Source organism: Cetorhinus maximus, chromosome 1 (genome assembly GCF_964194155.1).
Source record: "Cetorhinus maximus chromosome 1, sCetMax3.hap1.1, whole genome shotgun sequence".
Classification (NCBI taxonomy): domain Eukaryota; kingdom Metazoa; phylum Chordata; class Chondrichthyes; order Lamniformes; family Cetorhinidae; genus Cetorhinus; species Cetorhinus maximus.
The window spans coordinates 129,844,790-129,857,645 of NC_135879.1; the positions used below are offsets into that span (position 1 = coordinate 129,844,790).

The 12,856-nt window shown below is 43.8% G+C and overlaps 1 protein-coding gene across 8 annotated transcripts in view; it reads right to left on the reverse strand.

The window, feature by feature from the left end:
* LOC144683384 (uncharacterized) overlaps positions 1-12,856 on the reverse strand; it is a 110,981-nt gene that overhangs the window by 14,885 nt on the left and 83,240 nt on the right. For 3 of the 8 annotated variants that reach the window (XM_078546360.1, XM_078546341.1, XM_078546402.1), the window contains exons 7-12: positions 9,817-9,951; positions 8,504-8,605; positions 7,764-7,838; positions 7,584-7,670; positions 2,704-2,832; positions 157-277 (exon numbers count right to left, since the gene is read on the reverse strand). In XM_078546360.1, the coding sequence (XP_078402486.1) occupies positions 2,792-2,832; positions 7,584-7,670; positions 7,764-7,838; positions 8,504-8,605; positions 9,817-9,951 (440 nt within the window). In that variant the 3' untranslated portion in view covers positions 157-277; positions 2,704-2,791. Of the gene's footprint in view, positions 1-142; positions 278-2,703; positions 2,833-7,583; positions 7,671-7,763; positions 7,839-8,503; positions 8,606-9,816; positions 9,952-12,856 lie in introns of those variants that run through there. The other 5 variants (XM_078546387.1, XM_078546377.1, XM_078546350.1 and 2 more) reach the window with 4 other exon arrangements.

The following is a 12,856-nucleotide window of genomic DNA, read 5'->3' on the forward strand; positions in this document are numbered from 1 at the left end:
TTTGCACAGGATGGTGCAATGAGTGAATTATCATGAATCAGTTGTAGATTATTTTGCCTTTTAAGAAAAATATGTATAGTTATGAATAATTGATTTTACTTGAAGACTCTGGTCAGTCCTACAGCTTTAGCTTTTGAATTACCTTGATACGTGATGATTGGCACCGTAAGCTGACTTTGTCTGGAACAGGCCACACGACCTGACGATTGCCTTCTGCTTCCTTCTTGCTGAATTTCATTGAGATACACAGGGGCTTCCTGTTGGTTTGAGTGTTCACCTACATAATAAAAGTTAGTGTAATTTGAAGATTGTGTTTTCTCACATGTTCATTGTAACAACTGGAATCAATGCTGCATTCCAAACAGAAAGCATTCATTTATGCACACAAATTGTCATTCCATATGTCCCATGGGTTTGAGATAATTATTGTGGCATTGTAAATGATAAAATATTGCCATCAGTAAGGGCTTAATAGCTAACTCCAGAGGATATATAAAATTAAATATAAAGATATCAGCAAGATAAAAATACAACAGTTGTATTCTGTAGTGGGATCAGCACAGCCTCCAAGTTTCCCAAAGATCGAATTACTTCAATCATGTAAATTGTATGTAAAAATCTATTATCGAGACGTAATATAAAGTTTAATTTGCACAATTTATTCAGACCTCTTTTTAATAGACGGGTGCATTCTTAAAAACAAGAGTTGTTAAAAATGGTAAGGTAAACTGGAGCTTTTGAGTTGCACTATTTTTCTAGAACTTTCCCAGCCTTACATTTGCCTTAGTATAGCATATGTTACTTCTTCAGAGGCCAGCACAGACATGACGGGCCAAATGACCTCCTTCTGTGCTGTAACCATTCTATGATTCAAGATTGTAATATTTTGTGAAATTAATTTGCAATAAATTCTAAACAGATGTCAATTTCATTACTAATTAAGGAGATCAATATCATGTTATTAAATGTGCTTTCATTCCATTGGCTTGAACTTCAGTCAGCTTTATGCGCATTTCAAAGAGGCTGGATTTTGCTCTGAGTGGAGATGTTCCTTAGACTTGAACATCTCCATAGACTTCCTGTGGGACTTTCACAGTAAATTAGGCCAGGATTTTTCATTTATTGGTGTGTCCCACCCTATCACCCAAAGAATTGGCAGGGAAAGCATCCCCACCGATGCTGGCTACCCCACAGCCAATTCATACTCCAACGAGCATTAAGTGACTGGACATGGGACCTCCCCCCCTCACTCGGGAGGATGTCTTGCCTCAGAGAGCTGCTGGCCAATCTGACTGTTGGGCTCTCTAGTCCCAGCAGCAGCAGAATCTGCAGTAACCAGGACTGAGACTACAAGCAGTCATCAGAGTCCAGGACGAGGTAAGTGTGGAGGTCTCAGGGTGGGGAACAGATGCCTGACAGTTGGGCAGAGGGGGTCAGGAGTTCTTAGTGGAGTGGCCGAGGGAATGGGAGGACCCATGGGGTGGGTCATAGAGTCACAGAGCTCTACAGCACAGAAAAAGGCCCTTCGGCCCATCGAGTCTGCGCCATTCAGACAAGTACCTAACTATCCCATTTTCCAGCACTAGGCCCATAGCCTTGTATGCCATGGCATTGCAAGTACACATCTAAATGCTTCTTAAACGTTATGAGGGTTTCTGCCTCCACCACCCTTTCAGGTAGTGAGGGTGGTGTGATGATCTTGTTTAAAGGAGGCTGTTTATGGAGGCACATTCCCATCCCTTTCCCAACCAAAGCCTGAGCGGAGTGACTTTTCAGGCACCTCCTGCTGGTGCGGAACTGCTCCCACCTGCTTAAAAGTTGAGGCTGGGTAGGAAACATCCCTTAAACGGTCATTAATTGCCCACTCAGGGCCTCAATTGGGGAAGAGCAGGGGGGCTGGCCTCAGCCTCACTTGTTCACCGTAAAATTGCAAACAAGTTGGGATGAAGGGTGATGGGTAGGTTATCCAAGGAATTTTACAGGCACTGCCCACCTGCAAACCTGCTGGCAGGTAACCATAAAATTCCACCTTTATTGTTGTTAAACAGTCAAGCAGTGCTTCACCTTCTACAGGACATCAGAGGTCTGTGTAAATAGGGCAAATAACCAAGTATCTCCTTAACAAATCAGATTGAGGGACCATCACTGAGCAGAGCGAAGTCTAAACCAGGAAGTCAGTTAGAACATTTAATTCAATGTCAAATCAGATGCAGAAAACAAAATATAGAGGAAATAAAGATTAGGTTAAGATAGAGTGATAAAAGAGACAGAAGGCAGAATAAAATATATAATTTTTTTTAAAATTCCAATAATAATTAAAAGTTGAAGGAATGAGATTCCAGACTTGCAAAAGTTCATTTGCAGTGCCAGTGAAGTTTCTTGGCAGTAATTAAGACTTACCAAGCCATTAAAAGGATACTTAGACTGTAATGAACAATGACAAACCTTTTCCTTGTCAGTCCAAGGCAATGAGGTACAACATCATGCTTTTCAATACTTTTGAATGGTGAATTAGATGGCAAGATGCTGTTCTCGGGAAACTTTTGAAAGAATGATGCATTTGAAAGAACAACTTGGATTTCTGCATTTAACCACATATCTTTTGGTTGCTGTAAGATGCCTCTTTAGTTAACCTTTAGATTAAAATACATAAGGGACCCAAAATTCAAGGAATTTAAAGAAAATGTTCAACAGATTCAATACCCGAAGGATGATGATGCGTGAATGAGGTTTCATTTATTTCACAGTAAACATTTGTGTATTCATCTGTTGAAGCACTGTCACTGTTTTGTCATTTTGACCTATTGGGCAGTGATGTAATAAAAGGAACTCCTTGATAAAACAAAAATGGGTAATAATATGTTAGAAATAAAGAACTTCTCCCCTCATTCCAGATTTTCCACATTCAGGTGTCCTTGCATCCTCTCCCCCAGCTAGAGGCAATAAGAAACTTTTTCAAGTCTGGTTAATTTGCATTGGAGCATCTAGAGCTAGAATTCATAGACTTAGGATAAGGGTCAGCCATTTAGGACTGAAGTGAGGAGAAAATCCTTCACACAGAGGATTGTGAATCTTTGGAATTCTCTACCCAGTCGCTGAGTATGTTCAAGATAGAGATCAATAAATTTCTGGGAATTAAGGGAATCAAAGAATATGGGATAGGGCAGAAAGGTGGAGTTGATGCAAAAGTTCAGTCATGGTCTTATTAAATGGTGGAGCAAGCTCAAAGTACTGAATGGCATACTCCAGCTCCTATTGCTTATGTTCTAATCATGCACTGGGAATTTCCTTGGAGCTGCTCCTGCTGTAATTTGGTAAGATGTGTGATGGAAACTTTAAATTATTTCTTGAGAGAGATTAAAAATAAAGATGTCTGCAACTTGAAACAGTTCTGTTTTCCAAACATTATTCACTGATGTCGGTCAATGGGGGTCTCCTTGGAGTTTGAACAAAGAATCAGTTTGTTTAGACATCAATAGTGGGTCGTTTGTTGACTGCTTGTCAAAGATTACATGGAACCATTCAAAGAAGAGTAGGGATCTTAGTGTCTTAGCCAAAAATCTTCCATTATTCAACACCACTTAAAAACGCATTAATAAGTTATTCTTCTCATTGCAGCATATAAATTAGCTAGTGTGTTCACCTACATACTAACAATATCTACATTCTAAAATTAAGTGAAACACTGGCCCAGGGACAAGACGAGGTGCTATGTCAATAAAGTTTTTTTGTTTGTTCTAAAAAGAGTGACCACACAAACCCTAGCTTAATGGAGCATTACCTGCAAGGTCTTACAACAAAATGTTAAAAACTATACAGCCTCTGAAGTGCAAATCATTCTAAGTTAATGTGGATTTTCAAAAGAAATTAAACATAAAGATAATCTGCAAGAAGTACTTATTGGAGTTTTGGCCCTCTATGTTTGGCACCAAAGTGCACAATGTCTGGTCTACTACACTTGTCCAAAGTAAGGACCACGTGGATTTGGTGGGCTGGGTCATGTACTGTGCCTGGTGCAGCCTGCCTTCTGGCAAATAAGGGTAGAAATAGGATCTCAACTCTGTAATTGACCACAAAGATGAAGAAAATTTCTCTCACTTCCTCCTTTGACAGAGTGTAAAATGTGCTTGGCCTTTTACTCACATAAGCTTTTGCACACTTGTAACAAAGTTGTGGAGACTATCATCATCACCCAAGCTTCTCTACTGACAACACTATGATTGAATTCCAAGAGTCTGAGTGCTGTAGTAATACAGTAAGTATTGATAAGCAGAATATGATTAAAACCACCATCTTGGGTAACAATGTAAATACCTGGGTGTAAATGTTGGCTGGTGCTGGTGAAAGGACACCTCATGAAAGAGTTGTTTTGCAAATCATTATTTTAGATTGAAAATTTGATTATTGTAGGTTGAAACTCAAAAACAGATTAACGTGAAGGTTAAATGTAAATGGTTTCATTATCTGAAGAATAGGGCTGATTGTTTTCAAGTAGTAGTTCTATATTAGATTTTAAAATGTACATAAGAACATATGAAACAGGAGTTGAAGTGAGCCATTTAGCCCTTTGAGCCTGCTCTGCCATTTAACAAGATCATCACTGATCTTCTACCTCAACTCCACCTTCCTGCATAAATTACAATTTGTTTGAACTCAAAACCTTGTCCTCACTAATCTACAAAGGCTACACTTCACCTCGCATTGAAGTTAAATTCCTCTCTATCATCTTTAAATCTCTCCATGACCTCACTCACTCCATCTTTTGAATTTCCTGCAGCCTTATGCTCCCATCTACTCAGTTCATCTCTGGCCACATAGACATCCCTCCTCCCTTCAATGCACCATTAGTGTCAGAGCTTTATCTGAAACCCCCACCTTATACCTTTCACATGTCTAGACTTTAAAACTGATATTATTTTAAGTGCTGGTGGCAGTTGAGGTGTTTTCTGATGTTTTACCCTCACGTTAATTCTGAAATAAAGGGAAGTGCCTTTTAATATTTATCTAGAATTTAGATATGATTCCTTGTTGTGAGGGAGTTGAGGGGGTGGTGGTGAGGGGAGTGCAGTGATACGCATCTTCAGTGTGCAGATAAATTTATCCCATCCATGGTAGCCTAGTGGAGGGATGAATTACCATTGGGAAGGGAGTACATGGCTTCTTCAAGGTAACCTGTATTTCTGCCATCTCTATATGCCATTTATTGAAGTTGTTTAGCATATGGTACCTTTTCCGCCTGTGTCAGGATGCATTTGGCCCACAAGTCCCAAATGACAGATATTGATGCCAGTACTTCTTACTTGAAACCAGCCTGTAGCCTTATGATAAGAAAACAATTGCTCACATGTGGACTGACTATCAAGTATGAGTACAACTCACTGATGGCTTAGAGGAGGATGTCTCCTTCCTCTCTAATGCATCTGACGTTGGTTGTAATTTGAATCTCAGAATCAGATGGAAACGGCTGTGGTTGTTGAAGGTCAATCATCTCAGTTCCAGGACATCACTGCAGGAGTTCCTCAGGGTAGTGTCCTAGGCCCAACACCATTTTCAGCTGCTTCATCTGTGACCTTTCTTCCATCATAAGGTCAGAAGTGGGAATGTTCGCTGATGATTGCACAACGTTCAGCAGCATACGCAACTCCTCATAAATTGAAGCAGTCCATGTCCAAATGCAGCAAAACCTGGACAATATCCAGACTTGCGCTGACAAGTGGCAAGTAACATTCATGCAACACAAGTGCCAGGCAATGACTATCTCCAACAAGAGAGAAATCAATCATCACCCCCTTGACATTCAGCGGCATTGCCATCACTGAATCGCCCGCTATCAATAACCTGGGGATAACCATTGACCAGAAACTGAACTGGACTAGCCACATAAATACTGTGGCTACAAGAGCAGGTCAGGGGCTAGGAATCCTGTGGTAAGTAACTCACTTCCTGACTCCCCAACACCTGTCCACCATCTGTCGCACATCAGAAGTGTGATGGAATACTCCTCACTTGCCTGGATGAGTGCAGCTCCCACAACACTCAAGAAGCTTGACGCCGTCCAGGACAAAGCAGCCTGCTTGATTGGCACCCCACCCACAATCATTCACTCCCTCCACCACCGGCACACAGTGGCAAGGATTTTCCATGCATGCTGGCGTCGGACATGTTCAGTGGCGTGAGCAGACAATATGGTGAGAAGGCCAAGAATCGTTTTCATGACGCTGTGAAACCAGTTTACGATCGTCCACTCTGCCCGCCAATAGCGGGCCGCGTTTCCTGCCATCGGACATTGGGAACCTCACTGTAATACATCAGCATATCATTGTAAGGCCAGCCCTCCAGACTCATCCCCCACCGCTGGATCGTCCACCCACGTCGGCGGGAAAACACGCCAACATGTTTCACTACAGCATATATAAGGCTGGCACTTGGCGGGCTGCATATCGCTCAGGGCTTCAAGGTTTGTTTGCTTCAGGCAGCACTCACGGTCATCAGTGCCAGGCTTCACTGACAGCACCACATCACTTTTAGGGGAGCTCACTGGTTGGTCTCTACCTACCAGATCAGCCATATGTGGGTGGCTTTTCAATGGCTGCAAGGCAAGGTCTTGCTTGGGGAAGGGGGAGAAGTGGCCTCAGGCAAGGGAAGAGGCTGCAGGACAAGAGCTGTACTGGGGAAGGAGGGTATCCCAGGGTGTGTGTGGGGGTATATGCTGATTTGTGCAAGTGGCATCAAGATGGTTAAGGCTGAGGAGGCAGTCTCCAAAGAAGATGAGATCAGATGGATATGTGAGGGTATGTGTGTGAGAATGGGTGGTGATGTCCCTTGAGCTGGCAGTGAGTGAGATGCCAGTGAATGTGTGATGGGCTTGAGCATGTGAGGTTAGAGTGATGATATGGTTGCCATACCCTGACTGCACGAATGAAATCATTCATCCTTCATCTGCATTGGATGGCCGACCTCTTCTGTACAACATTGGCACTGATCACCACTGTCATCGCCTACCAAGCCATAGTGGTAATGTAGCTGCCCCTCCTGCAGCCGGAGCGGGGGTAGATGACATCACAGCAGGCCTCCACTGTGTCCAAAAGATGCTTGAAGGCTGCAGTCTTCTTGCCTTTCAGGGTGTGTACCAACCAAAAACTGCACTGCAGGAACTCACTAAAGCTCCTCAGACAGCACCTTCCAAACCCACGAGCACTACCATCTAGAAGGACAAGGGCAGCAGATACATGGGAACATCACCACCTTGAAGTTCCCCTCCAAGCCAATCACCATCCTGACTTGGAAATATATCGCCGTTCCTTCACTGTCACTGGGTCAAAATCCTGGAACTCCCTCCCTAACAGCATCGTGGGTGTACCTACGCCACATGGACTGCAGTAGTTCAAGAAGGCAGCTCATCACCATCTTCTCAAGGGCATCTAGGGATGGGCAATAAATGCTGGCCTAGACAGCGATGCCCACATCCCATGGTTGAATAAAACAAAATCCCACAAACTGAATTGTTTGGATCCTTTGAAGCAGGGTACAAATGAGTTTATTTGAATCTGTCTTTCTAGAATGAGCTTATACAATTAAATTACCTTCATTGCTGAACAGGTGAATTCCATGTTTAGATAAATTCCTGCTTCTTTGTGGTACTGAGGAATGTGTGGCACAAGCAATTTCTGCTGAACACAATACATAGAAAACACATTCAGAATACCTTCCAACGCATTGCTCAGAAATCTTTGATGAAGACTCCATTTTACTTCCTAAAATACCTTCATAATTGGATGGGGTATTTTCATGTTCAAGTATTACAGACAGTTCCATGTGATTTTCTGATGAGTTATTTCCTTGAGAAAACCATAAACAGTAAATTAGTTAGAATTCTCTGATAAAAGCATTCTGCAAAATAGTCATTAAGATAAAATGTAACCATGTTTGTAATTCTCTTCTCATGACACTTAGACTTGGTATAAATTCACCCCTATTTACTGAAAACTGAGGGGATGGGGTGGGATAAATGTTCCAACTCTGCTAGTGGAAACAGAGCAGGTGAGCATATAAAATGGAGCAGGTCCATTTCCAGCTTTGTTCTTGCCAATTTCCAATTTTAACAGCATTGATTCTGGTCACAGATGAGGTGCCAACCAGACTCGGCCAGGAGCCTTACACATAAATACCAATGAGGGTCCTATTACATCTAGAAATCAACAACAACTCTCATTTACACAGCATCTCTAATGCAGTCAAACATTCCAGAGTCTTGAAGGAGCACAGGGAGGTAGACAGGGGGAGAGGTTTAGTCAGGAAATTCCAGACCATAGAGCCTAGGCAGCTGAAAGCACAGTCACCAATGGAACAGTGAGCAGAATCAGACAAAAATTAACATTGAGCCAAAGAAGAAGCTATAGTGATGGGTTACATTGATGCACATTTTTGTTGTAACAGAGAATATACATTTGGAAGAAATGTTAAACTTTATACACCATGATCATGTAAATAATCATAATCACACCTTTGTTTAATCCAGTCTTTGAGGACACAATGGCTGAACATGTAGATTTATGACTGTGTCTGCTAGACTGTCGACTTAAGCCATGTCTTATGTTATCCAATGCTGTGATAAGAAAAAAAAATTCAACATTATATAAATGATGCTTCTAAGGTACATTCTAGCAACAAGTTGAGGCAAAACCTAAAAATGTTTATGTGCCATATATCAGGAAAACTGAATGCATTACTACTATAGGAAAATCCATGCTTTTAAAGGAATATTTTGTGTTATTCAATGAAATAATCTGTAACCTTTGTGGTAACAATTTCCATGATCATGGCCCTTCTCTGTGGATAACAGGTAATGTCTTTTTATCTGTGCACAATAGAGTCAATGGCTGGAATCTTGTGCTCTCGCTGGTGGGAGGCTTGGAGGTGAAAAGGGTTTTTACTTAAGCGGGATGGTGGCATGCCTGAACCCCACTGCTCCAGCCTCCACCAGAATTAAGTTTTGGGTGGTAAGGCCCATGGTTGACCTTCCTGGCCCACTGGCAACTGAGACCCTTAAGTGGACAACTGATGACCACTTAAGGGCCTCATCCTGCTGCCACTGTTATTAACCCAGCTGCAGATGGGCCTGTCCCATGCGGCATGAACTACAGGTAAAACTATGCAGCCAGCTTCTCACTTCCATGGGTGGTGGGTGTGGGGCATCCCTCAATCATAGGCACTCAGTGCCTGATCGAGGGACTGGACATGAGAAGGGGGATGCCCCGTGAGAGCCACTCCCCTGCCCTTGCTGCTGACCCCACTGCACCCTTCTCCCTGTGAGCCCTGCCCCGTGAATACCCCCTCCCCCCAAATATTACTTACTTGTGGCCTGTGTGGCTCTGCGATCCTGGGACTCCAGTGCCCACCAACAGCAGCTATGGCATCCCCAGTGGCGCTGCTGAGCACATGAGCTGCTGGCCTCTGATTGGCCAAAAGCTCTCGGTAGGCAAAGCACCTGTCCCTGGGGCCTTGATTCCAGGGGAGGACCCTAAGCTAACCTCACCACTGCCTGATTGGCACGCAATTCGGTGGGCCTTCCCAAAAAGAGGCAGCTCTCCAACTGGCAGGTGAGACTCTTGACACATCAACAAGCTTCCGCCAAATAACTCAGCTCAGTACCTAACTGTAGAAACTTGAAAACATTCTTTGCACAGGATGGTGCAATGAATGAATTATCATGAACCAGTTGTAGATTATTTTACCTTTTGAAAAATATATATAGTTATAAATAATTGATTTTACTTGAAGACTCTGGTCAGTCCTACAGCTTTAGTACTGGGTTACCTTGATACGTGATGATTGGCACTGTAAGCTGACTTTCTCTGGCACAGGCCACACAACCTGATGGCTGCCTTCTGCTTCCTTCATGCTGAATTTTATTGAGATACACAGGGGCTTCCTGTTGGTTTGAGTGTTCACCTACATAATAAAAGTTAGTGTAACTTGAAGATTGTGTTTTCTCACATGTTCATTGTAACAACTGGAATCAATGCCGCATTCCAAACAGAAAGCATTCATTCATGCACACAAATTGTCATTCCATATGTCCCATGGGTTTGAGATGGTTATTATCTTCAGTGATATTATTATTGACAACATTGTGCCATCAGTAAGAGCTTATTATTGGGCTCATTGCATATGTAAAATTAAATATAGTGTTATGACTGCTAACTTTATTAGACCGTGGCCAAGATTTTCCGTGCCCATCAGTGCCGGGCGTGTTTGGTGGCTTCTTTGCTGCAGTCCTAGGCTGGAAGCACTGAGCGCAGCTGTACTTTAAACGTGGTGCCTGGTACGATGAAGTGGCGAGGTGATGGCGTGGCAGGCGAATTGGAGCCCACCTGCCATGGAAACGGTGTGCTTCCTAGAGTGCATAAGTAATGTGGCGGGTCTGGGATGATACGGCGTGAAAACATTGTGGCCGGCGTGTAAAACATTGTTTTACCCGCCTGCTACCGCACTTAGCGCAAATCTGGGATGATTCCGCCCTGTCTCTTTGAATTTAAGATAAGACAGAATACACTGGAATGAGGAATGGTGTGAAGTTGTACTGAACTCTGCTGGGCGACAGCCCTATGTGTTTTGGTTGCCAGGAAGGATGGGAGACAGGTCATCCCTATTGAAAGTCAGGTGCGAGCTTTAACACCTAGATACAAATGAGATGTAAGCAAAAATAAAAGCAAAATACTGTGGATGCTGGAAATCTGAAATAAAATGTTCTTGCTGATTGCAGACTCAGATTCTCAGAGACAGCCAAATCAAGAGTTGGGGAAGAAGTACCACAAAAGGTGCTGCTCTGCCAGACAAAAGAAAATAACTACTTTTGGGTTAACTACCAAGTGGAGGGCTGGTGAGGGCAGAACCTTTGTTCGAGGAAACAAGGATTGTGAAGAATGAAAGTCCATGAAAGACCATGGAATCACCAAAGGGGACCTTGCTACAGAAAGTCCATTCGATTATGCTCAAAGGGTAGAGTGAAGGGACTTTGCTTCACTTCACCATTATTGCTCTATTATTCCCACCTTTCCATTCCTCTATGTGATGCCCCATCACAGCATCCTCTTGGCCAAGATCCTGTGACAAAAGACACCAAAATAATTTCCATAGCATCTTTATCAAACCACCCATCCAATTATACAACCAAGAATGAACTATTCAACTCGGGCATTTCCTTAGTGCTTGTCGTGCTGCTGCCTTTGCCTGTCCTAGTGCTTTGACACATTGCTACTCCTGACTGCAGTATGGCTGATGGAAGGAGACTGCAGATGGCGTTGCATGACGCTCTTGGTTAGTTCTGCATCTTGAAGGTCCAGTTTCTGACTACACCACCTCGGCCTAGGCAGCAGCAGTCTCAGATGACTGGCTGACAGGCAGCAGCCGGGGCACTGGTGTGTTGTCAGTGGTGGGAGAATGAATGCTGTCACCCTGAGAGAGGACAGCAGGTTTGTGCTCCGCAGAGTTACGGTCATGGCACTTCAGCAATCCTAATAACCTGTTGAAGGATAGATTGCTGCAAGCCTGAGAGTACTGAGATCCACAGCCATGATGCAAAAGTCTGAGCCTGCATAGTAACAAGCCTGCACCTCATGACATCAGTCTGAGTTCACACTGCAGCACTGAGATGTTGGGTGGTTTCCACCTGTGCTTCAGTGGAAACTGAGACAGCAGCCATCAGGCACTGCTTCACAGTTGGGTCCACAACTGCTGCCGTGGACCTAGCCACCACAACCATAGTGGAAAAGATGGGCTCCAAACTCTGTGCAGTGCCCTATGCCACTTTGGAGCGAGACTGTGCTCCATGACAGTGACAGGAGGCTCTGTGGCAGGTTCAACAGTGTTCTCCTGTATGCCACCCCATTGAAGTTCTCACCTGAGTCCCCTGTAGCAGAACTGGTTTGTGACCTCATCCCCTAGTGATCTGGCACCTAAGTTATCCTTTCTTCCTGCCTGACTGAAACCCGCTTGTGCCTAATGACTCACCACATGCAGATTCTGACTGTATAATACCTTCTAAAGTTTGCATAGTGCCAGTATCTGAGCTGGTGACTGTGAGTGTCATATCAAGTGAGAATGCTCCATTAGTGCTCTGCTGCTGCTCTGGCATAGTGCTGCTCTTGCCCCTTCCTCCTTAGGCTGCTGTGACTGGGTAGGTGGCAATTCTTGGGTGTCTGAAAGCGTAAAATCGATTAGGCAGGGTTGTAATGAACAGGGAAGTGGATGCGGAAAGCAAGAGATTCGTGGTTATGCCATCTACAGCTTACACTTCAAGTCAAATAGCAGGATAAGGGTGAGGGGGGATTTGAGAAGGGGCATAAGGCAGGAACATACCGTCATCATCAATGTTCTCAGTGACACTGACACAGGTTCTGTTACAGCTCAACCCATGATGCAGAGAACCATCACCTCTATAGGATTCGGGATATGGAAGCCAGTCTGTCCGTCACCCATGTTACCCCATGAGATTGTGTGCAACCCGGTCCTGCAGGAGAGAGGACAAAATGACAGATTATATTACACTGAGTTTGGGTGATGTGCCTACCATAGCTCAATAGCTAGAGATCTGTGAAGGCATTGAGAGGTGGGTGTGAGGCTGGCACCATTGAAAGGTGTGTGAGGATGAGATGGAGCATCTGAACGTCAGGCCTGAGTCCTGAGTGCACGGGAGGGCTGATGGGTGAATGATGGGGCTGTAGTGCATTGAGCAGCATGAGAGGTTAGTGGTGTGGTGGATATGAGATGTCCTTTGAAGATGCATTCATAGACTTTGACCACCCATGTGATGTCATTGAACTTCCTGCGGTATTGATGCCAGGTTGTTGGAGCT